Source organism: Melanotaenia boesemani, chromosome 1 (genome assembly GCF_017639745.1).
Source record: "Melanotaenia boesemani isolate fMelBoe1 chromosome 1, fMelBoe1.pri, whole genome shotgun sequence".
Taxonomy (NCBI): domain Eukaryota; kingdom Metazoa; phylum Chordata; class Actinopteri; order Atheriniformes; family Melanotaeniidae; genus Melanotaenia; species Melanotaenia boesemani.
This window is the reverse complement of record NC_055682.1, coordinates 18,661,929-18,688,505: the sequence shown is the minus strand read 5'-3', so window position 1 is coordinate 18,688,505 and position 26,577 is coordinate 18,661,929. Positions and strand designations below refer to the sequence as shown.

The window sequence follows — 26,577 nt, the reverse complement described above, 5'->3', positions numbered from 1 at the left end:
AAAAAGGTCAACATCAAAACACGGTTTCAAGCGCTGACAGGGGTCAGCTCTTATTGTCTTACTGTGAAAACGTCTGCATTGGCTTCATCACGACCTTCCTAACCTCAGTATCAAGTTGAATGGCAAACGTGAAATGCTCCAGAATTTTATGCAACATGTCACAAATGTGATAGTGCTCAACTATAACTTCAGAAATGCTTTAGAAATGCCTGTGAAGCCCAAAAAATCCTCCAATCAAATTATACCTCTACACTCTTAATGTTGAACTCTGATAGATTCTCACTTTGACCCTAATGAAGGCTAATTTGGCATCCGTGCCAAATTTACTGCACCATGATGCTGTGCTGTAAAGCAAAACAGCTTTCACGTGACGCCCTTGGCTGTAAAAAAGAGTTCTTACAAGCTACAATGGATTGATTTGGGTTATAACCTTAGTTATACTTATGCCTTGACCACAACCAGACAGTCAGGGTTTAAACTAAAAGTATCTCTTTACAACTTTGTGGACACCTTTACAAGTCACACAGTTCTCATCACCACTAGTGGTTGTGTGGTTGTCCACAAACTTATGTAATGACTAGAGAACCTTGCACTTAAATAAAATAAATAAACTTAGATTGAAAAGTTTGAAAGTTGTATTTACGGTGATGGAATGTGCAAACTGGTTATGTAGGTCTTATCTCTAACACTGATATACAAAGGGAAATCCATGCTGGTCAGGTCCCCTGCCAGGACCGCAGGACTCGGTCTGCTGCCATTGGCTGAAGACAGTAAACCACACCTCCCTGCAAGCTTGGTCGCGAGTTCAAACACAGAGACCTCAGAGCAGAGCCAAACAGGAAGGAGTGAGAGAGGAGAGGGGAGAAGGAAAAATGGACTGAAAGAAAGATGTAACGTTTTATGTGTTGTCTCCGTCTTTTTTTTTTTTTTTTGTCCATTCGTTATGTTTCTTACCAAATTTAGCCTCCGTCTATCATATTTATTGATTATGCAACAATTTAAGTAACAGGCCTGTGCTCCACATCACTAATTTACAGTAGTTTGATAATAGCTAACAGCTCTTTTAGTAATCAGAATAACTCAGAAGAGTCATTTCATTTTTCCGACCTTTGCAGCCAAAGCCAGTTTTTGATTTTTAAATTAATTTTGTGAATATTTGCCAATATTTTTTGTTATCCACCATCTGGTGACATCAGTCCTGAGCTGCATCTCTGGGTGAGACAACAAGAGAGGGAGGAACCACAGCACACCAAATACTGAGCTGACAGCCCACAAAGAGTTATCGAGGAATTTCCAGGAGATCCGGGAGCGTTATAGGGATTCATCTACCTGCCTTTGCTTCCTTTGGATTCAGCAACAGTCCAAAAGAACCTGGTGTGAGTGTCAACTCAGTCAAAACTGAATCCTCTTTTGGGACCAATTCCCTCTCACAAGTGTGCTGTGGACATGATTGGTGTCACAAAAGATTAGTGAAAGTGAACTGATCTTCCCATATTAGTCATTAATCTATGCTTACATCTTAAAAAGCCTATCAAATTTAGTTTTGTCAGGTTAAGAAATTTTTCATTCTCTTGCACATAAATGAATTTACACCACAGTTTAAGTCATGCTTCATTTCCTACATTTTTACACTTCTTCACAATACAAATACCAATACAATTTGGTTGAACATCATATTTACATTTTTCATGTTGTGCTTTAAATTATCATATTTTATCTGATGTAATTTGTAAAATGGTTCATAAATATATCATATTATCGTATGCGGTCATTGACTGTGGCTTTCTTGTGTGGTTCTATGAGGTCAATTCAAACAACTCTACAAGCGTGTGAAACAGATTTTTTAAATGATATAAGCTATATAAATTTTCCCTCTGTATTGATTTTTAACTGGTAAATGTATTAACGCTACACAATGGGAAATAAGTGAACAGCATGAGTGCAATTACCAGGCACAGGTGGACACAATCAGGAGCCTTGGAAGCAGAACACCAATCAGATCATGACAGTTACATGACATTTTAGCCTGCATGAACAAATGACCCATAGGCTTTGGGAGAAGGACACTTTCCATTCTCAATCAGTTGGTTAGGATTAGGCTTAAAGAGCACATGGTTAGGTTTGGCTACTAATAAAAATATAGGTGAACTGCACTGCAGTGGGGTTAGTACTGTTGCTTCACAGCAATAAGGTTCTTCCATTGTTTGACCAAAGCCTTTCAATGTGGAGGTTGCACGTTCTCCCAGTGCATACTTAGATCTTCTCCAGGCATACTTAGTGCATACTTAGATCTCCCCCCCAAGAGGTGGAAGTAGAGCAATACTGCAATTTGTCCATTGAAAAGTCCTAATGTCTGGTTGAGTGTGATGTCCCCTGGGCTCTGCTGCTGAGAGTTAATATCAACACCTCCTCTGTTTATTTGGACCAGCGTTGAACTCAGGTCACCCAGCTTCCATCACACCTAATTCTGATGATGCCATCTGGAGACACACACACATATACCCATTTACACTGTACTTGCATATATAAATATACACCACAGCCCTTGCCTGAGCAGAGAGTTACCCCAGTTATCACTGAGAACCAATAGAAACCAGCTGTTGCTGAACTGGATGTGCTTTCACTTGCATTTTAAAAGTCAGTCAGAGGGACAAGAAATGCTTTGTTTTGTTTTCAGAGTGAGATTTAACCCCAGGGCTGCATGCAATTTAACATTTTTGCATTACCATAAAGCTGAACAGGTTTTTTTCAGATCTGGAAGCTCAAGTAAATAAGCCCAACACATACTGTACTACTGCCTCCTTAAGATCAACATTCATAGTGAATCTCTTATTGTCTTTTAAGTGCTTTTTGTGCACAGATGTGTCTAAGCCCTGCAGGGCCAGAGGATTGATATTCAGTGTCAGAGGGAAACTGTATCGGAGGTTGTGTGATCTGCTGAGCAGCAGCAAAACAAAGCAACATTGCTTCCATCTCTTGTGGCTCAGAGATAATTGAAAATAAATTGTGTTGTGTCGCAGTGCTGCTGCAGACTAAATACTAATTTGTGCTGCAGTCAGGGGATCCAAACAGTGCTTCAAATTCTCCTTTTGGCAATTGCCATCTGATGAAACTGTTCAATTTTTAATTTTTTTGCCTGCAGAAGGGTTAAACCACAGCAACAGGTAAATAAGATTTTTTTCAGAGGCTTAGAGGCAGAAAGGTAAACTCATAAAACCAATTGAAAGTGCTGATGTGGGCTTTCCTTTCTTATTTGTGTATATTTAACATCTATTCTGATATTTTACAAAAAATAAATTTTAAATATTGACTTTTTCTTTTGTTCAAAGTCAGACTAAACTTTAGAATTATAACCCTTTAGCTATGAATTAGATTTATTTATCTAGAAATGAGTTGTAAACGAATAGTAGGTCTGCTCTATATTAGAAGTAAAACTCCAACAACCTCCATGTTTTGAATTAGGATTTAGATAAAACCGTACAAATCAATGCCAATAATCACAACATGTAGCTCTTTGGTTAAGTCAGCTGAAATGCACCATGTTCTCTCTTGAATCTACAGGGTTTGTGCCCAGTGTGTACAGTGAATTGCACAACATGTTATGGTTTGTACTTTTTGATTCATCTTTGATGAGCTGGTTAGTGTTGAAATTTCATCATCTGCTTTGTGCAGTGAAGCAAAAGCACATAATCCGTGGAACTAAAACATGCTTGGAGGTTGTTTTGCACAAGGTTATTTGATGTATCTGTATTAGTTCACATCAGAATTGCCCACAAATTTTCCCCCAGTTGAGTGCATTGATGTCCTGTACTGCACACACTGATTTTACTCCTCATAAGCTGCAATCATTTATATGCCTCAAGAACTGATAAAATGAGCTGTTATATTATTTTTTATTATTAACCACAATGCATTTTCAGGTCTTCAAAACTTAATTAACCTATCAAGCCTTTACTGACTTGCTTAGATTTCTAAAGTTAATCAGTACCTGTCATAAGTATTATTAGGTATGTCTGTTAAAAAAAAGACGGTATCACAATGAAATCTCTGAAAGTCTGAAACTTTTCCAACGTTCACCTGTCTGAAATATCATAATGACAAAGCAGTTAAAAGCAACAGCCGATGTAGTGATGAGATGTGGAAGAGCAAAAGAACATGCAGATAAAACTACATATCTGTTGGGTAGAGATGTAAATCCAAACCTGCAGGAAAGCAGTGATGTGCCGTTGTGCAGAAATGATGCACAAAGCAAGCTGACATGGAAGGCATTGGGTGGGAGTCTTTGTTGCCACTTCATCAAAAAAAAGTCATCATCTGAGCCGTGGAAAGCAACATCTCATTTAATTAGAAGAATTTTAAAATCAAGTTCCAGAATATTATATCTCCTCTGTGGGTGCAGAAAATCTCTATGTGCCACAATTACTATTTCATTTTTTATGTTCATGAAATATGAGTTAATAAAAAAAATTCAGCAATGGCGCAATTTAATGTCAGTTGCATAAGAGTTATGTTTTATCGCGGAGAGTTTAGGACTATGTAATATTTCCAGATATAATAATTCTGATGTGTCTCAGAATTATCTTATGTCCATAAAATATTAATTTATTTCTACTTAAATATACTGCAGAAATATGAGGCCTCAGTTTTGTCTCTTCTTATTTCAATTAAATGTCTTTGTATTTTTGGTTAGGGAACTTTGAATGAAACAACAGATGTGTGCATGGTAAGGATTTGCTGCTGCATTCTCCAGTTTTCCCCACTGAGATGCTTATCTTATCTCTGACCTCAGCTTCTTCAAATAAACAGAGCTGATGAATGAGTTTAGTTTTTGTTGATATTTCAGGCAGCACACGCAGATGGAGAGAGAGCTTTGGAATATAAAGCTGAGATGTCTTTGAATGACAAGGAAAGAAACTTCTGCTTTGCCAAATACTTGTTTGTTTTGGTCTACTAAAGATAAATCCGCATAGGACTGTGTGTAAATTATTCATTCGACAGTTTAAGCAAGACTGTAATTCAACTCAAACTCTCTAATAGAAGAAATTTGACATTTGTTGTGGGCAAAATCAGTAACTCCCTAATGTCTCTGTTAGCTTTGAGTATACAAATACCAGCCAGTATGTTTACCTGGATAGCCTGATGCTATCTACAGGAGGCAAGATTCACCTCTAAAACACCCTACATCTAAGCATAGTTATTTGTTTCTAACCTTACATTATATCAGTGAGCAGAATAGCATAGTTCCCTCCCAACTTTTATTTTTATTTGTGTGTGTGTGTTGTGGTCCAATGTGTGGAATTTAGTGACATGGAGGTAAAGTTGTAGATTACAATGAAGTGGATACTTCCTTTCAAGTTTGTTATAAAACTACAGTGTATAATAAAAATGCTACAGGCCTTTTCTAGGGCCAGTTTTTAGTTTGCCCACTCAGCTGTGCAGCATGGTAACTGACTGCAAGCAACCAAAATGTGTGTAACCGTGTGAACTGAGCCTGCCAAATGCACACACACCTTCATCAATTTCCACTCAGAAAATAAACATAGCAGTGATAGAAGATGAGGAGCTGAAGAATAAGCATACCCGTTTTGTTGTTTTTAATGAATTACTGTGTAAGAACCTCCTTTATACTCACCTATACAATGTACTGTGAACTGATGAACTAGTATCAAGCATAAGATACTTCATTGCAGTTGACCTCAAAGGTATTATGTATACAACCTTGTGTCCCAATTGGTTTGTGTGTGCAAATGGAAAGCATTAATTCTTTCTAATCGAGGTTAATGTGAGGCATTATGTGAAATGACAGAGTATAACACATGTTCTTCCTGGCTTTTGTTGACACATAGCTTCATGTCTTACATCATCACCTGTGGTGGGATAATGTGAAACCATACAGAGCAGGGATCCCCAAGTCTGGTCCTCAAGGGCTGGTGTCCTGGAGGTATTGACTGTTTCCATATGTAACGGAAGGACTCCTCGGAGACAAAGGAAGGTTAACCAGACTTTATTTAACAGACATGGATGAGCTTACGTCATGGAACAGACAGAGGAACAGGAATCACGGCCCTGAGCTGGGGAACTGGATAAGTCCATGTAGTACATAGGTTAAGGTCTGACAGGGCGTGAATGAGGTGCTGGGCTATATGAGGACTGGTGAGTAAATGGAAGACAGGTGTGACTGGTTAGGGGTCCGGGGAGTGCTTGGCTGTAGTGCAGGACTGGAGGGTGAGATGGCCAGGGACAGGTGTGGATGATCAGGGGAGTGATTCAGGTTGGTGGCTGTGGTGCCTGGCTGGACCAGGTGAGGGCATGACACCATACTGCAACACCTGATTTAAATAAAATGACAACAGCTTTTGCAGAAGTCTGGTAATGACCCATGACCAAACCCCTGCTTCCATGTGTGATGCTGGCCTGTTCCAGAACGGGTTACAAAAGACCAAAATTTCCACGTATAAAATCTTTTATAATGTCTTCAGTTGTTTACTTAGCTTTAGGTGTGAAAAATATATTTTTGTCTGCATCAAAAATCATTACAAATCATTAAATAATTCCAAGTTTTATCCATCTGGGAAAGTTGAAAGTCTAGACGTGCAAAATGATTGATTTCACTTTCTCCCATTCATGTGTGAACAGACTCAGCAGGAAAATCTTTAGTGCAAGCATGATGTATGCTTGTCGCTATGAGTAAAGATCAAGCAATTTTTATAGAAATAAGTGGGACACCATCTTTGAAAACTCAGACTTCAGATTTATTTACTTCATCCACGGTGCACGTTTTTAAAACTTTAGTCTACTTTGCATCATATGCAGCCTGTCTTTTATTTGTGTGTTTTCATACACACATCCCCAAAACCATCACTAATCTTTGTAGTTTGAAGATGGATCCAGATGAAGCCAAATGATTTCAACCTCAGTGACAGTTATGGGGAATTACAGTGGCACACCTGAACCTCGGGTCTTCCTCAGTAATCTGTGTGTCTTGGAGATGGATGGTGATTGTGTTATGGTGTATTGTTCTCCGCAGTGAGTGTTAAAAATGTGATGATGACATGCAGCGTAAATCTACTGTGATGGTTACAGCAACCAAGGGCTGTGTGCGTCCTTTTTGTGAACGTGTGTGTGTGTTTTTCTCTTTGGCATGCAGAGGGCAGCGCAGCAGTAATTAATGACTAGCTGCTAAATGGCGCTATGCGAGCTCACATGATAATGAGAAGGCTTTTGTGTGATGCCAGGCATGACAATCAGCTCAGTAGAGAGAAGATATTGGAGTGCACGGGTCACGTCTTGGTCACACAGACCTATAGAGCTAAAATCAGAAGGATGCATTGTCAGACAAGTTACAATACTTGTATAAAAACACAATTGTTTAACCAATCGCTCTGAACCAGTAAAGTTTATCTCTTTTGTTTCATGGATATGTGATTTTATCGTGGCGGCCAGATCCAATAAAGGGTAATTGTACATTCTGACAAAGATTAAAGATGCATCTTATAAATTAGCCAACCCTTTAAAGCAGCGTGATACATATAATGGTACTCAAGTGGTCACTGGGGCGTCGATAAAGAGGAACCGTTTTCCTCCCCTGTTATTGTTTAAAGCACAGCATTGAATCTGAGATCTCAGCAGGCAACAAAGGAAATCCGAAAAGGTTTTGTTAAAGCACAGCATTTTACCCATATGTCAGGGAGGGAGCTTTTACTGTCACTGCTTTGTGCATAACAATATCCTTGTTGTGAAAGTTACTGTCATGACATCATTCAAGTTAAATGCTCCCGCAGCCCTAAGTGTACTAATGGAGATGCTTAGTTCTGTTCACTTCTGTGGAGCATCACTCTGCAACTGTTAACTATTGTTGTCATACTTGTCAATGCTGCATGAACATGTCTGCATGTTATGACAAATCTCTGCCTGAACATTTTGGAATCAGTATTTACTCACATTGCTTGTCGAGTCATGAAGAGAGACGAGAGGAAAAAATTCAAGCTTGCTGTCGATAACTGTCTCAATATTTTAAAATGTAAAATGTGCTCGCATACCTTCTGCTTTTTACATGTATCAATTAATGAAGTTTTAAACACTTTATTGGCCATGTAGATAAACACTTTTCATTTATTTAAATTGGCCAATGTTGTTATTCTCATAAAACAGACAGAAATGATTGTTCTGGCTGGTAAATGTAAGTCCTGTACACCTCCACACGTAGATAATCAGTCATATTTGCCATTTACAGAAACATCTCAGTGATGGTTAGTTTTTTGTCAAGGTGATGGTTTATCCAATTCCTTATATGTCCTCCTGTTTGAGGCATTTTTTTTATGAGTATGGAGTATTTATTTGACACAGTGTGCAGTATTATATCTTTATAAACATTCTAAGAAATGTCTTTGTAAAAGTACAAGATACAAGGTTTTCAACCTTCAGGGCAAAAAACATTGTTTTTTAGTTAAATAAATTATTTTTCAAAAGCAAAGTCACGCTTCCTCTGTGATGCTGCCTTTGAGTTTCACTGTTTTATGTTGTAGCATTCCCAAGTGAGGGATTCCTACAAGGTGCTTAAAAGGCCACAAGTCTGATTTACTTTTAAGTTTTGGTTGCCATTGTTTTGGCTGGGAACCGAATATGCTGGAGTAAGTCTGACTCCCACTGTCATACATTGAAATTAAAATGCATGTCAGCATCTTCAAAAAAATGCATTACATAGCATTTATTATTAAAAATAATGAGTTTGTTTAATCTCACACATCTTTAAAATGTTATACATAGCTGCTGTCTTCATGTGGTTTCCAAAAAACAAACTTTTAATTAAAGTCTTGTGTGATTTTAAGTGGCTGTATTATATTATATGTTATATATTATATTATTATATGTGTCCACAAGTTATTTTTCTCCAGCTGTTTTTATGCATATTTTTGTCTGTGCATGGAAATAACCAGACAAATTTGCCTTTATGTGCATACATGGGACATGTTAACATGTGAATCAAACTGTTCAAATTACTTCAAATAATTTTAATGTGTTTCATGTCACCGTTCACTGGTTGGTGAGTGCATATACCCTTAAAAACATCATATTTTTCTGTATTTGTAATATAATGTGTTAGATAAATTACACATAATTTATTTGTTGCTCGACATTGTGATTGTAAGCTATTCTGTTAAGTTCCACGTTTAAGAGATATCTTTTTATGTGAAAAGCTTTCTTATGCTGTGGTACAAAAGAGTCTTATATACTTTTACTTGTTCCAGACTCTAGGTAATTTTTCTACCACAATGCTCAATGGTTTCTCCTGCAGGACTGTTTTTATTCTAGTACAGCTGATCTCCAGGGAACCACACAGACTGATATCAAATTCAAATGAAAATTTAATTAATCACATCTACACATCATTGCCATCAATACACCATGGGACTATACAGACATGTTCTTTCTCTCTCCTCCTCTGCAAGTTTCTGACACTATCTGTTAATGGCTGTCTAATTTATTTTTTCCTATATCTGCATCTGCTTTCTCCTCCCCTGTTTTCCTTCTTTGCCATCCAAGAAGTTGTTCCTCAAGTTCACACATCAGCCTCCCAATCTGTCAATCTTCCATTGTGGTAAAAAACACTTAAACTTATCACTCCATCTGTTACGAGCATGCCATCTTCAGACTCTTGCCTTTCCCTCCCCTTGAGAATCTCTCCTCCTCTCCAGCTGTTTATATGTTTTCTCAATCACCTTTATGCCGAGCTCCTCCTGCAAGTGCCCTCTTTGTCCTCCACCAATTCTCTCCCACGACTTTGCAAGCAAAACTTTGAAAATAGGGCTTTATTGTGTTTTTCTTTTATTAAATTAAGTTTATTCTAAGCCATCAACCTGCTCCAAAACCAAAAGCTATGGTAGCAGTTTGCACGATGCAGAGGCCTGGTTTCTATTTTCCCAACTGTCTGCTGATAAATTGAAAGGTCTTTCCCTTCTGTTTGACCTGTGAAGTACCAGTGATAGTAACCATATTTCTCCTAACAGGATATCCACAGAGCTGTCAGCTAGGACATAAAAAAAAAGCTTTAACTTTCAGGAAAGGGGGCCATGAAAATGCCAGCTTAGCTTTCGTGTGTTGATGTTTTACTCAGATTGATATTAGCTGCTTCAGAGCTGTTTTCATGTTGTGGAAGACAGAAAAAGTTCACTTTAAGTTTAAAATATCCATCTTTTGATAAGCTGCTTTAAGTGTTGTTATGCAGAAACTTCTCTGATTTCTCTTAACTTCAGATTCTGAAGATTGGGAAAAGGAAAATGTTGTGGCCTTACCATGAAATGAGCTCTTAATTCCTCTACAGCGATCTGTTGAAATCACAGGGAAATGATTGATTACTGTGCCTCTGGTATTATAGCTATTTGCAACCACAACATCAAAAGGACATAAGTGGCGAATCATTGCAATCAACAACAAGCAACAACACTACCCTGTCTATTTTTCTGTAATATCTGTCTTTCCCTCCTGTTTTTCTGTCACAGATCACATTCTTCATGCTGCTGTCTGCAGTGTGTGTGATGCTCAACCTGGCAGGCTCCATCCTCTCCTGCCAGAATGCTCAGCTTGTCAACTCTCTGGAAGACTGTCAGCTGGTGAGTCCAAATGGACATTAACCCATGTTATTCCCAACTGAAAACTGTTCTAGAAAGGTGTTCGTCTGAACAAGTCATGGAAAGGTAACCTGTAGAGTGTTTGATCACTATTAGCCAGAAATATATGGCAGATGTGATACATGGTCCAGACATCCATTTCCTCCTTTATGATAGTCAGTTTTCAAGCTTGAGAAGCTGATGATAAATGATGCAGCATATATACATTTTCTGGAACTCACACTCCACTTTCACTTTTCAGGAAAAACTCATTGAATCAGGGCACACATATTACATTCCAGTCTCCCAAGTAAAATGTTGCATTTTTACTATATGAGAAGCAATGAATATGAGTACCAAGGCCTTAACTGCACAAAGTTAACATGTCTGCTTCTGAATCTAACAAGAAAGAGCCCAACTATTGGTGTGTTTTACATAAAAAAAACTAAGCCTGATCTAGTTTATTTTGAATGCATCAATATGAAAAAAACTTTTACAGACAAAACACATATTGTGGTTGTATTATTGTCAAACTCTACATACAATTTTTTACAGCTAGTTAATGTGGCAGTCTGCACACACTAAATCCCAACCACCCTAAGTTATACACTGAGTGCACACTTTCACCAGCAGGGGCAATTAGTTGCTGTGGCTTGAGTGGAGCACATAACTGGGGAACAGGTCCAATCTGGCATGCTGGTTGATAGGATGAGAGGCAAGGGCAAGCAGCAATCATGGACGAGTACCTCCACCTACTAATTTACATACTCAAGAAGACACTCAAAATTACCAGACCCAGAAAACAACAGGTGGAGAAAAGTTGATATTCAGAATATGTCACCACTTGCAGAGATTTTCCGTAAGCTTGCACATAAAGGTAAAAACAACATGGGGTGAAATGGATTTGTGGCTTAGAGAAGATGGATCCCCTCAAAAGCTTTAAGATGTGACTTGGAAGTGAAAGAATTGAGTTGAATTTTATTTATCTAACCAACAACTTTCATGACAAGTGACTAATGGTCATGTGTTGCTTGTTTTGTGTGTGCAAGTCCAAATTTACAAATGTCAGCACATGGTGGGCTGATTGGCTGTACTTCTGCTCTAAACAGGCTGCAGAACTGAGTCAGCAGCAAAACTGGACGGAACTATTTGTTTATGATCAGTGTCTCGCCATCACCACTTTTTTCTTTGCCAGAATCAAACACAGCTAAAGCACAGATTTTAAAAAATGACTTGAAAGAGGTAATGTGGTTATTTGGTTTTACACTGCAATAAAGTTGAGTGTAAACAAGTGTGTTAAAACCAAGACAGCAGATTCTGAGACATCCTGGCAATACAGTGCATTCATCAACAAAGATAGGGGTCAGTACTTCACCAGAAGCACCTGTTGGAGTTTCACTATCCAACTGTTTTGATGTCAGAGGTGTGGAGAAAGCTGTGTGGAGCAATATTTGTTGAACTGGCATTCTGATATCCACTTCACGTCATGCAGTGGCTGACCAGCAGTGTGGAGGTAAGGAAGTTGGTGGGAATTTTTTGTTTTTCAGAAAGTTATTTTCATCACTTTATATGAATGCAGCCCTATGAGAGCCTTTGTAGAAAGCTTTTATGCACATATTGAAACATCTGCTCCATCACCCCTAGCTTCTGAAAACTAACCTACAGTAAACTAGGTATGAAATGACTTCTAATCTGAGGTATTTTCATGTAAATGGGAAAATTATGAGCTTCTTTTTCAAAAGACAATCCAAATATGAAGCCAATGCATTCCAAACGTTTCATACACGATGCTTAGCTGATGTGTTTAAGCTGAATTTATAGCACCAGGGGTTTGTATTCATTTCATGACTGAAGAAGCCCCCTGTGATTCATCAGGCATCCAACCCACTAACCCGACCGCATCTACATTATAAGCAGCTTTTCTCCTTATGCAAGTGGGACCGGGCAAGTACACCAACTTCACCGCTTTATGTGGCTCCCCAGAGATCCTTCCCCAGTCGTGGCTGAAATATAAATGTTCCTCATCTCCTCTCCCCAATGTAATTAACCCATACTTGTTAAGTTCATGTCCTGCTTTCTCTCAATCTGGGACACATAGCAGAGGTATGCTTTACCTCAATTCCGCCGTGAGTAGCTCATCATATCCTCACAGTTCTTTGTCTTGTACACGTGGAACAGCCTTTTTCGGTTGCAGTAGATATTACGGTCTGTATATCAAGTGTCTGAAGTCTAACTTTTTCAGTATATGTTCTAAGAATATAGTTCATGTCGAGGATAAAAATATTATCCAAATGACTTCAGAAAACAAGCTCAGGTCTGATCTGTGCGTGTGTTTCTGTGTTTTTGTGTGTGCATGCATGTGTATGTGTGTGTATGTCTTTCTGTGAATGACGCATGCCTGCTTGAGTGTGGATGTGTGTTTCCCCCTTCTCCCCCCCAGCTCAAGTTTGACAGCGATGGAGTTTGTGTATGCTGCGAGCTACAGAAGCAAAGCTCCAGCTGTAACAACCTGGGAGAGACACTCAAACTGAATCCGCTGCGGGACTGCAATACCATACGCCTCCGACTCAAGGTGGGTGTTAGTATTGTGGGGATTGTGAAAACACTAGTATTTTCACATAATTAACATTTTATGGACAAGTAAGACTGTGTTTAGATTTCTAGGTAATTTCATTAAGCTCTTAAATCAGGTCTTTTATTGAGAATTCAAACAGTGAATCAAACTACATAATGAATTTTGTTGACTTTAACCTGCAACTAGTTACAAAAGTGACATAGTATGCCTGATTAGTGCTGTTTTGATTCTCCTTATTTATGGAAAGCATTATCATTTTGCTTTTCATGTGGCATCATCTGCAAGCACAGACCATCAGAGACAGCATTAACAACTCTGTAATCTCATTCTGAATGACTAAATCCATCTGGGAGGCCAGACTGAGTAACAGCTCCAGAAAATCTTCCTGAATCAAACTCCCAATCTAATTACGTCAATAGGATTTGCAAAAATTTGATTTCCTACATTTCCATTCATTTACTTTCTTACTTGTATGTTTGAAATGCCGTGTTGAAAACTGAAATCTGATTACAGTGTGTGGAGGGAAGTGGATTTGGGTAAATTAAGTGCCTCTAGCTACTTGATTTGTATTTGCAGATGTTACCTTTGGAGGTTTTAGTTATTTTGGCCATGCTACTACATGACTGATACATATCAGTGTCAGCTACTTGATCAACTCTCTGGTGCAAATTAAGATCTAATAAATAAATCCAGGAAGTACTGAAACACTTTATCTCTTTCTTAAATATAATTCATACTTGGAATGTGTATTGCAGAGGTTACGGAAAATTTGGAAAAGTATTTATTCAGTTTTTCTAAGATTATTTGTAACACGTGCATTTTTTGCATTCAAGTGAGTTCTCACCAAATATAACTTGATTTCTAGATGATATAGTACAGCAAAGACTAATAAAGTGTGCTTTATTTGATCATTTAGCAAATCCTGAATAAAGCAAATAGCACATGTGCTGTTTTTATTAACAGCAACAGACAATGGAAAGAGGGTACCATGGAGTCTTGTATGGACATTCATGGTCCTAAAATTCAACATCATTTAAGGATTTTTTTTCTGGTGAAATGTCAAAAATATATTGAATGTAACAATTATTGTCACATCTGATTGAGACATTCAGGTTTAATCTTTATTTGCTTAATATGTTTGCTTATGATGAAAACACCAGTAAAGCCTAACTTCACGTTATGAGCCTGTTGAATGTGTTGACTTTAGTGCAGCCTCACAGAGTCATCAGACTACTGCCACTTCTCCAATCAAATAAAAAGTGACTCACATTTCTTTGAAGTTTATTCAGCTGTTTTAATTTGGAGAAAAAAAAAATCATTATATGACATGAAGCAATGTTTTATAACAGCTCAATATAAAAAATAGAAGAAAAAAATCAATAAAACTCCCATAATTTATTGATTTATTAATTGTAGATCAAATATTGTGAAAAGTTATAGTATCACCCTGTTACTTGCATTTTTTAAACAAACACTCGCATACATCTGAAAATGCAAATCAGTCTGCAAAGCTTGGTCATCTGTTGTACCTGGCTGATTGGCAGGAAACGTGGCCCCAACAAGAGAGATTTTAAAAAAATGGAAGAGATAAAATAAAAAATCCTTTATGGATGTAATTCAACTTGGAGTGGAAGATGAAAAACTCTATATTTCTTATATTTGAACTATAAGAAATTGGCTGAAGGTGAATGGATTTACATATTGAGAAGCCAAACGTAAACAATCAGGTTACAGTGGGCCAATTGGGAGGTGATGTCGGTGATATTGAGTGATTATTAAAAAATCTGCAATGGAAAAGCACACCATGTCAGAACTTTTGACTGATGCAAGTTCAAAGGAACATAAGAAAATAAAGGCCTAAAGATAGCAAGCATGTCTCCAGTTATTGATAATATGGTGTTGATTTTTTATGCTTTTTTTACCCTTGCAAGATCAGACATTTCAGTGAACACTGTCCTTCCTTCCATTACTGTGTAACATGCTGCATGTAAGAACAATATAAACAATGTGAGGGTTCAGTCTCAGATTAATTAGAGATGAAGTGGAGACAGTACTTTTCTTTGCCCAGAAGCCAGGTCTCTCAGTATACAGTGTGTTTCTACCCTGAGCTGCCTGTAGTTTGCACATTTGCGACCTCATTGGAATACCTTGACTCCTGGTGTCTGTAGAAATGATCTACAGCGTACCCTTCTGTGCTGTTATTGGATAATGACAATCATATCCATTAATTTTATGTCTCTGATTGATTATAAAACATTGATAACCTAATAAAAGACTTCTTCAGATGAAGCATGACTATAAAAAGAGGAAAAATCGAGCACATTTGTCATTGTGATCATAACTCATTAAAGAGATCGAGAATTGGTGCAATAAACCTCTATTAAGTGCTAAAGAAGTCAGATATATTGAGTCATGTCTAACAGGAAGCTGTCATTTCCAGGTCCCAAGAGTCTTCTGCCATTTCAGACCACGACCGATTATAATGAACTCATGATGCAGCAGCCATATTGTTTCTTTCAGTTCAATAAAATACAAAAGGGAGATTTGAATTATCACAGCAGGCAGATAAAGTAGGAGACTTATTTGTTTTTAGTCACTCAATTTTCAACTATTGCTCTTTCTTTTTTAATATAGAATACCCTGTTTCTGCTTTTATGTGCAGTTCACCCTCTGAAAAAACATTTAATTCCCATCCCATTTTTCTTTTGATTACACTGCCTGAGGCTGTAATTCATCTGTGAGAAGGAGGATTGAGGTAATTTGTGGTTTCCTGTAAAGGAGCAGATGTGTAACTTTGCCCACGATTGACCTTGAGGGGGACAAGACATCTCCCACTGGTTAAATATTTAGTGAGCATCCATGTTAAGCAGTTTCTGTGGAGGTGTTGTTGTTTTTCTTTGCCTTCCAGGATTTATTATGTCATTATTTATATTGTGCCCACAAGGGGAAACAAAAGATCTTTGAACATCTGTGCGGCAGATGCATCACAATAACAAAAAATAAGCTCAAATGAAGCCATCATAAATTTTCCTTCTTCCATGACACACTTCCAGTTCAGCTTTGCTGTGAGGTTATTTTAACAGTTGTGCACTGGTTGTTTTTTTGTGTAATGCTGTCAGCAATAATCTGAGCTTGATCTCAGGAATGAATCTTTTCAGTCAAAGATGCACAGCGGGATGCATAAATTGTTATTATTTGACATATTTTAAGATATTTTAATACAGTGAAAGCACAGAGCTTAATCTCATCGCTCCCTGCGAGCATGCACAATGGACAATCCCTTTTACATACTGTTAGTTTTCTGGAGCATATGTGGCACTGCTGGTCAATCCTGCATTTGTTCAGCTAAATAATTTTGTATTTTCTGTTTGTTTCTGTAAGAAGACCACAGAGTGACACAATTCCTTCACCGGGAAGCAAGGCCATATTCTCAGACATATTCCTGATTTGTATTCTGAGTAAACAACAATAGGCTTCTTTAGAGTCACGGTTAGAGGGATTATTTGCTGGCAGGGCTGTTTTGATACCAGATTTTGGCCAAGAATCTGATTTATATCTGTAGAGGGCCAAAAATATATTTTCTTTCTGTTACATGTCCAAGTTAGTGGACAAAAGCACTGTGGGAGCTCCTCCTTTTATCTTTCTGCTAACTTTAACTCAGTCTGCTCGTACAATCTTAAAGGTGTGTATAGACTCATTAGAGTGTAAGATATGTACCTGCAGCCGTTTCTCAGTGTAACACATAATACTGCTTTCTTTTCATTCCTTTTTTGTTCTTGCTTAAAATTTGTCCATTTTATGAGCTAGTGATCTCTCATTTTCCATCACAGTGGTTGGAAAAAATGGTTTGAATTTCCTCTATTTTTCTCTTTTCCTTGCTCCTGTCCTTCATCCTCTTTGTTTTCTCTTAAATTCGTGTGGGATTTTGTGTTAGTTTGCTCATTGACTTGGTTTTTGGAGTGCTTAAACAGCATATCCTGCGGGTGAACATCTTGCCAGTTGTCATGGACACTCGGATCTTGATAGAATATGTGGAGAAATTACTTGAGTAGCACAACCTGCAAACCAGTGTAAAAAATCTCTTTAAAAAACCCTTGACATCAGATTCTCTAAAAAGAAAAGAAAAAAGTGAACTGTATTTAAAATAATTGTGTGTCATGGTGTCTTCATGAGCTGTGTCCTGAGTAAAAACGGAAATGTTTTAGTCCTTTGAAGGAGCTGTTATAAAATGATCAATTTTTGTTTTTGTTATTATTTTTTTGTCTTTTTTTTTCTTCATCAGTGCAACTCATGTTAAGGATAAAAATATATTGTGATGATTCATTCCTTGAATAGGCGACAGTAGGAGATCATAATGCATACATACATGCATACATAGTGTATGATTTGCATCTTAAATTCACATCTTTTGGAGAACAGAATACGTAATCACGGCTGAGCTGATCAAATCCTCCTTCACCTTCTTTTTCCAGCACTGAAAAACATCACTCAGCTTTTAGTATTTATCTTGCACTTGCACAACATCCGAATCGCAGCTGGTTTTTGTTCCACAAACTTTGGCTTCAGGGCCAGTGTTTGCAGCAACAATTGAAGATGTCTATATTTTTAATTTGGCAATGATTTCAAATTTGCCACAGCAAAAAGATTTCCAATTCACTCTTCTAAACCGACTATTCTTTGATCTTTATTTAAGAGACTTGTGATGGTGCATGTGTAATCTGTTGAACTAAGCCCTGAAAGCACGCTGCTTGTCAGTTTTTAGACAATGTACATGTTCTGAAAATTATTCTGTAAGGAGGAAGCACCTCTGTCCAGACATGTGAACTACAATGCTAATATATAGTAAAGATCACATCCACTGTTTTCTATAATTGGAGGTTATAAAGTTTCTGAAGAGCTTTGCAAACAGGTTGATTACCCACAAACATCTATATGGCTTCTTGAATGAAATCCTGGCTTTCTATCATAGCCAGTAAAGAGATGCACAAGGATGTCATTAAGGAGAATATTAATAGAACCTGCACTGAGACCAGTAACTTCATGCTGGCTGGAGAAAATCAGGGTGCAACCCTTTGTTACTCTAAGCCTGTTGTAATTTCAGAAGCTAGAGGGAACAACTAATTGAGGCGTCTGGTCAAAAACTTCATGGTTCATGAGACAGCAGTTGAGTATCAGTGATGTGAAAAAGCAATTAAGTTCTCTGTTCAGTCTGCTGCTGTAAGGTTGTAACCACATTAGGCAGGAGGTCAAAATAAGAAAAACAGTTCATTTTTCATTTTTATGCCTCCACAGTGACAAGTCAAAAGCCAAATGCAATATTTAATCTTAAACTGTTATAAAATGTAAAATACAAGTTTTTACATCTGGTTCCTTTCAGTGTGCAGAATTAGCAGCTCTACTCCGCCCTACCAAATACCTCAGCTCTTCAATCCATATGTAAGTGTGAGCTACTACATCTTCTCCTAATTTCTTCTGCAGTCTCACTACCAAAGCACGGAGCTATTTGGGAAGACAGGGCTACATATTGACCAGTTAATGGACAACTTTCCCTTTTTTGGTAGCCTTTTCTTCAGCATGACAGAGTTAGGCAGTGTTTAAATCACAAAAGGTGTTGCACGGATGTGTCTGAGAAACTCGTGCTCCAGTCTTTCTCAACATCTAGAGACCTTTTAGTGTCTGAGTGATCCCTGGAGCTCTTGAAGGTAATGCACCAAAAGGCTTTCACAAAGCAAATTGGTCCCCTATGAGAGGCTAGACAGCTAAAAACTCATGTGTCGCATCTTGGGGAAGCCAAAAAGTTGGTCATTCACCCATGGGAGCTGGGCAAACCCACCGGCAGAAGGAAGTGAGGGGATTCAGTGGGTAATGCATGTGGTGGCAGCCAAAAGGTGGCAGCCTGGTGAACAAAACTGGCTTGAGGGACATTGAATGCCTGCAGCAGTGGAAAAGTAAAAAGTATCAAGTGTGTAAAAATATAGTAGGTTTTCTATATAGAAATTAAGAACTTCTTTGCACTGCCAATTACTAGAATCTTTTAACTTTAGCTCACAACGTGAAAGCAAAGAAAATGTTTTAATCACAGTTCTGTTTAATGGCACATTGATCCTCCTCCAGACATCCCTCCAACACAAAACATGTCACAAAACTGTGGCTACCCAAGGCAAACATGCATTAGTTGTATATATTTGTTTGTATACTGCACAACTTCAGCTTGGTTCCAGCAGGCGTCTCCTCTGCTTTTACTTTCAGCTCACACAGACTTGATCTTTAGCATCTGCCTGCTGGGATTCAAACATGTTTCAAGAACAGTTTCAAGGGTTGCTGTTGTGAACTGTTCAGAATCCAGTTGAATCTATTTTATATAACCAACTTTGAAAAGAGCGTAAATAATCAGTGGTGCCCTAGTGGGCAAAAGATTGCTGCCTGCTGTAAACAAGATTGGACTTCCTTTAAAGTGCTGTCGCCCAGACAGCAAACCACAACTTGCTGGAACCCAGCAGATGACGTCTGCTCTAAAGGCTCTTTCTACAAGTTGGGGTTTGTAATGTCATTAATAATCAGTGTTGAATTAATCTTGTGGTTAATATGTGCTGCAGGCCAGAAAAAGAAGACTTTTTGTTGTAACCACAGAGCTTTGTCTCTATATGAGATTTATTTTTCTTTTGGAAAAATGTATGATGTTCGTAATGCACATTCAGACAAGAAAAAAACATCAAAATCAAGTTTGTTTGTGGATGTTTTTGCTAGAAAACATAAATCAGCTTGTTATGTTTGTGTTGTGAATCTCAACTTCCAGACTCAAATCACTCCCACTGCTCCCCTAACCCTCTCTCCAGACACAGGATGCTGGGTTGGAGTTTCTCCAGCATGCACTTTTTTACTTTTTCTTTTTTTTTGGATCAGATTAAAAATCAGTTTGTCCCCTTTATGTTCCCTGCAGACTGTGTTCATGCTTATAAGACTGAATATTTATGAGCTTGATTTTCACTAATTTAAATAAATTTGCAACATTTCTTGGAAACGGTTACTACACATTTCTTTTCTTACTAGATGTTGTGAAAGTGATGTGTGAATGAATTTTTATACTTGGCAACTACACTTATTACTTTGCAGCTGTGTCACCCTCACTACTTTTTATGATGATCTCTTTTGTTCTCCCATTCCTCATATTTAATTTGTCTTAGTCTCTTCTTCTCTACTACACTCATTTCCTTCTCTTCTTTTGTTTTCTGCTCATCTAACGGTCCTCTCCTCTTTTTCTTCTCCTTTAGGAGCTGCTGTTTAGCGTTTGTGCCCTTAACGTCATTTCCACTATTGTGTGTGCTCTTGCCACTGCCATGTGCTGTATGCAGATGGTGTCAACTGATGTGCTGCAGATGGTAAGTGTGATGGAGGGGCAGGCAACAACCATTACTACTATTGTTTTGTGTCTCTAAAACACATCAGCAACTGAAAAGGCAGAGCAGCGCTGTCAACATGATGCTAAAACGAACAGTAACATCTGATGGAAGAACATTTTTACATAGACATGTAGACAGACCGTTGAGCATCATAACTGTAAAGATCTGTAGGAGTAAGTGCATTTGTCTTTCTCTTTAATATCAACATAATAAGAAGTGTTTAAACTTTATTTAAATGCTATATTAATGGGGGGAAATTGAATATTTGTTAGGAGCAAACACTAAAGCATTATAGCCTCAAAAAATCCAAACAACTGAAAATGTAGGGATGAAGATATTGATTCACAGAGAAGTAAGAGACCAAAGTAGTGTGCCTTATCTCCAGCAGTCTCATTGAGTTTTCCAAATGGCTTCATTTCCCATTTACCACACAAAGTGTTATCCTATTGTTTAGCTCAGTAAATTCAAACAAATCAATAACAGCAGTGGCAGCCAAGAAATTAGAGGTTAAGGTTGGCTGGGACTGGAAGGTTATCCCACATTCAAAGGTGTGAGTAAGAAAACTGAATTTACCTTGCCAGTTTAGACCTTTTTTAGTTGCTACGGTGAAATGTGCTCAATGATCAAAAACCCAGGTTTGAATTTAATTACTATTACTATTTAACGCAAATTAATGCTTGTTTGTTTTCTTGCCTTTGGGAAATTTCTGCTTTAAAATAATAAGTGTACAACTAGGGACTAAAAAAATACTAAGAAAAAAAGCCTGAAAATGATTATTTTTTTTAATGCTGTGTTTCAGTTTATGCCGCACAGAGCTCGAGCCTTAAATGCTGACTGCATGACCCCCCATGGAACCATCCTCCACCAAACGCTGGACTTTGACGAGTTTATTCCTCCCATTCCTCCACCACCATACTACCCCCCAGAGTACACCTGCACTCCCTCTATGGATGGACAGAGGTATGCAGTACAATACTACTGATCAGCTTCACAGCTACATCTCTAGCAGAGCTGAATCCTCTGAGATTTGAGGATTTTTTTAAAGAATGTGCATGAAAAATGGTAATTTGCTAATTAGCTAACATCTGCAGTTCAAATAATTTTATGAAAATAGTAGCCCTGTGAATCACAGCGCACTGTAGAATATGCTGTTTTTTTCCAGAAATACTTCAAAATTAGTTATGTACTTTGTATACTTTGTATTTACTACAGACTGCTATATACCACAGGTTTCCCTGAGAGGATGAATATGCAGGAACAATGATCAGATCCAATAAAAAATATTATATTATATTAATACTTTTAAATGATTTAGTATTTCACTCGATCTGGATTCATGATCATCTTGTAGTTTTGCCCCACATTAAGTAGTCATGATATTTGTAAAAGCTTTGGAAGATCAGGAGACTCCTCCCTCATCACTTCCTCCTTTTTTTTTTTTTTTTTTTTTTTTATGTTGTTACTGCCAAGAGTGCTACCACTGTAGTCACTTGGAACGAAGCCACATCTATTTGTCAAATATGCCATAAATATATACAAGGCAGGGGAAGCATTTATGGTGTCCCTGCTCCAGGCTAGGGATGTGTCATGACATCATCATGCCTCGAATGATTGGTGGAAACTCTCAGGTTGTATTTCATGCTCTGCCACTTTAGCAGCGAATAGGGGTTGTAATTAAAAGATATGGCGGCACGCATGGCTGCTTATTCTTAATTGACACCATATGAAACAGTGGTGGTGCAGAATAATAGAGCAATGATATTTAGTGTCTGGTTTGGAGTGTTGAAGACAAGAGGGAATATCCTTTTACCTCTTTTTAAAAATGTTTTAGTAAACAGTATTGTATTTTTTTCCTATATTTTACACTAATTGTCTTAGTTGTTTTTAAACTCTCCTCAATGTGTGACTGACAATCTTTGTATTTAAAGCTGAAAATATGACATTTTAATTTTTGGTGCCTGTTCATTTTGTCTGTTGTTTGATTAGAGCTCTGTTTTTACATCCCTGACAGAGGCCTGCATCTGGACTTTCCCCATTCTCCCTTCAGTGCCATCTACGGGGTGCCTATTAACAGTCCAGGGACCCTTTATCCCACTGATCTGCCTCCTCCCTATGAATCTGTGGTGGGTCAAACCCCTGCGAGTCAGGTGAGGAAAACCACCCAACTCTGTCCTTAAAGCAATTGCCCAAAAGTCTATTTGTAAAGGTTGCCAGGTATAAGGCATATTTTCAAAGTTAAAATATAATCTTCAAATTGCTAGGTTCTACAGAGATTAAATATTAATTTTCTAATCATTTACTATGTGTGTTTAAGTAATCAGACGTATACTCTAATCAATACTTGCCTTTTGAATGAAAAATTAAATATTGCCATAAGTAATTAGATATTATTCAGGCAGTCTAATTTAATCTGAGTCTAGTAGTATCAGTCTACCATAAAGAGAAAACTCCATGAGGACAAATACAGAGGCTTCACCACAAGGTGCAAATTATTTATCTGCCTCAAAAATAGAAAGTCCAAATTAGACTTTACCAAAAACCATCTAAAGAAGCTGCCTCAGTTTTGGAACAGTATTCTGAAGCTAAAGCTGAAGTAAAGGTCAAACAAAGGATCACACAGGAGGAAACCCAATGTTTGATGATGTATTAAGAGTTCTAGACTTCAGGCAGTCATTACCTGCAAGGGATTCAAAGAATTAAAAATAAACATTTTATCTACAGTAATGTTGATTGCATAATTACTTTTAAGCCTCTGACATGTGGAGACTTTGCATAAAAATAGTTGCAATTACTAAATGCTTTATGAGCTATTTTTGTCCAACCACTTGAATTAAACCTGAAAATCTGTACTTCAATTGTATCTCAGTTGTTTCATGTCAATTCAAATGTGGTGGTACGCAGAGCCCAAATCATGAAAATTGTGTTATTGTCCAAATATTCCTACGTCTTACTGTGAGTATTTTGTATGGATTCTACTATTTTAATAAACTAATTTGTCTGTCATGCTGAGAAGACCAGCTCTTTTTGTTCTTTTAGTTTTGTTTTTTTTTTGTTTTGTTTTGTTTTGTTGTTTTGCAGCCCAAAGGTTTTGCTGCATCTCAATGTTTGCAGCTTTAAATAACAATCTAATGTGCAACTAAATCATTTTATCTTCTATTATAATCTCAACATTATTTAATACTTTAATACTTCCACTATCCCATTATACATGCTAATTCCAGAGTTTTGCTATCTGCTAGAGACCACATTCTTCAAATAGGAATCAAAAGAAGTTTTATTGACCTGAAATAGATTAGCAGCAGGCTCTGTGAACAGCTTTCAGGGTTATAAACTTTAGTGAAGCAAAGTTACATAAGCTTACTTGTATTGTAGCCTTTACTTTGAAAAGAGCCTTAAGGATTTTATTTTAAATTTCTTTTTTTAACATTACATGATGATGGTTTTCTGCACCCTACTATTTAAATATTACCTTTTGTGTCTTGTAGTCTCCCAGAGCCCTCTACAGATCAGTCAGCTGCATTGAATGCATGTTTGTGCAAGTCTGTTTTTTTATTAACCTTCACTAAAAACTTACTCTTTACAGGTCACCACCAGCATTGAGCAGCAGGCCACTGAGTCCAGTCTGTGTGAGAGAAATACAACTGCAGGACTCAGCACACAAGGTGAGAACAACTGGATAAGATTGTGTGAACAATGGAAAAAGTTGGTGAATGTCTTGGTCTACTTAAAGTCATGAGAGTAAAATCCTTTTTGTATTTTCAGCCTCGGTAGACAGTGCATCATTAATGGTATCAGAGGTGGCTGATCAGGACCAGACGTGCTCCTCTGAGGATTTGTGCTCCTTGGAGGTCCAAGGCTCTGACTCCTCTCCCTATGGCACTGCTCCGAATAATGGAAGCTGTACCAGCTTGGAGCTTTGCATGCGAGCCTCCTCACGTTGCCATCGTGGCTTGCCTAACACAGATTCTCGCCCTAGTGATACTGGATATAGCGAGTCTTCACACACCCAGGACTCACTGGAGCGCTCACCAGACTGGTCCTCAGAAAATTTTAGCAATCTGGACCAGGAGGACTCCACAGAAAACACACATCCCTGTGAGGAACTAAGAGCTGCAATGCACATTTGTGACGAACTGGCATCAGCCAAACATTTACCAGAGGAGCCACCTAAGGCATCAACACACTCCCTCATTAAAGCACGAATGATGAGCCGAAAGCTCACTCTCCCTGTCACTATCCCCCCACCACCTCAGCCTTGCTCCCCCACTTCTGTGGCTTCCTCTGGTGGAACTTCAGCCCTCAGCCCTCTGGCTCCCACCCCTTCCCCTTCCCCACCTACCAGGCCACGAGGTCCCAGGCTGTGTTTCAGTGTTTGGTCACCCTCCTCAGCATCACAGCCCCCCTCTACCTCATCTCAAAGTGGCCAGTCACCCTCAGAGAGACCCCGAGTGCTCAGAGCAGCCAGGAGGTACCGCAAACTGGCACGTATTGTTCGCTCCACCAGCGACCCTATCTCCTGCTCCACAACAACAAGACGTATGTGTGGCTAACATGTTACACAGGATTTATACTAATTAACCTTATGTGATGATCATTGTTTTTTATTTTTTCTCTGTTTCATATTGCTGTAGATTATAATTGAATTTTTGACTGTTGAGTTGACAAAACAAGCAATTTGAGAACATTGTCTTCTGTTTTATAGACTAAAAGATAGATGAATAAAGAAGATAAATAGCAGGTTTATTTAATAAGAAATTAAACATTAGTGGCAGCCTTACAGAATTGTATCATTGTCTGATATATTGGATGTCTGTGCAGAATCTCCTGCAATGCTTTAAATTAAGAATTTTGTCTCCCCCTACAGGAGAAAATTGTGGCTGCACCCCAGCAAATGACCCTTCTGCTGAAGAGTCACCTCGTGCATCTCCAGAGCAGGGTAAGAAGATTATGGAAAATAAGAAGGCCTTTGTTTTTATTTGTCTTGCCACACAGTATTCACAATCTGACAATCTGTACAACTTTAGAAAAACTGCATGGTATTTTCACAAACTTTTCTAACCAAGTTGGTATTAATGGTGCTTATTCATGATCTGTATCCATAGTTTTTTCTGACTATTCATGAAAAAATGAACAAGCTAGCCAAAGTTTTAGAATAATTGGCCTGTTTATGTAAAAAAAAAAAAGGGAAAAAAACATAGTCACAAAGCTGTCACAAAGCTCAGGAGCTATAAAAAAAAACTGTTTGACATAAAGATATTCATATGGGAAAGGCGAAGGTTATTTCATTATTCATCCCGTAAAAGCTGTGAGTCAGCTGTGTAAACATTGCAAGCTGCCAAGATGGAGACTGAGAATATTTTATGAATTTTGTTCTGTACAACCCTAAATTTTAATATTTTATTTATTTAACCTCCATTTAATCAGGAAATAGAAACTCTTGAGATTAAAAATCTCTTTTGCCAGAGTGTCCTGGCCAACCTTAGGATGGGAGAAGTAACACAACATGTAACACAGGCTGCACACACACACACACAAAAAAAAACTCCCAGTTTTATACATCCAAAGTTTAAGAAAGAAAAAGCAACATATTTTAATCACAACAATCATTGCAGGACAACAGGGGCTAAATGGCCCATCAAAACCTTTCCTACTAGATATATCTCCCCCCCAGTTTGTTTAAAACTGGCTTGAATTTGTCCAACATATTAAGATTTAAGAAACATTACAAGTGATTTCAAGCAGAAGCAACAGGATTTTTTTAAGCTTAAATTATAAATGTCCTTTTGCTCATTTTATCATGGGATTAAGATGCAGATAAAAGGGAAACTTCTTTGGAAAGAAGACTTCTTAGAAGTAAAAACCTCAATCTTTATTACTCATGTTTCTTGAGCTTTCTTAGATGGGTCGGTTTCATCACCTTCTTTCGGCCAGCTCACGAGAATTTACAAGAGAAACTCCACTGACTGTGTTTTGATTTCCTGAGCTTTAAAATTTT

General features: G+C 37.9%; 1 protein-coding gene across 2 annotated transcripts in view; it reads left to right on the top strand.

Annotated features, from left to right (window-relative positions):
* fam189a1 (family with sequence similarity 189 member A1) overlaps positions 1-26,577 on the top strand; it is a 94,310-nt gene that overhangs the window by 64,936 nt on the left and 2,797 nt on the right. Inside the window, exons 3-10 of one of the 2 annotated variants that reach the window (XM_041992704.1) lie at positions 10,500-10,610; positions 13,048-13,179; positions 20,454-20,561; positions 21,382-21,542; positions 22,594-22,729; positions 24,166-24,244; positions 24,345-25,118; positions 25,447-25,518. In XM_041992704.1, the coding sequence (XP_041848638.1) occupies positions 10,500-10,610; positions 13,048-13,179; positions 20,454-20,561; positions 21,382-21,542; positions 22,594-22,729; positions 24,166-24,244; positions 24,345-25,118; positions 25,447-25,518 (1,573 nt within the window). Of the gene's footprint in view, positions 1-10,499; positions 10,611-13,014; positions 13,180-20,453; positions 20,562-21,381; positions 21,543-22,593; positions 22,730-24,165; positions 24,245-24,344; positions 25,119-25,446; positions 25,519-26,577 lie in introns of both variants that reach the window. The other variant, XM_041992696.1, reaches the window with a different exon arrangement.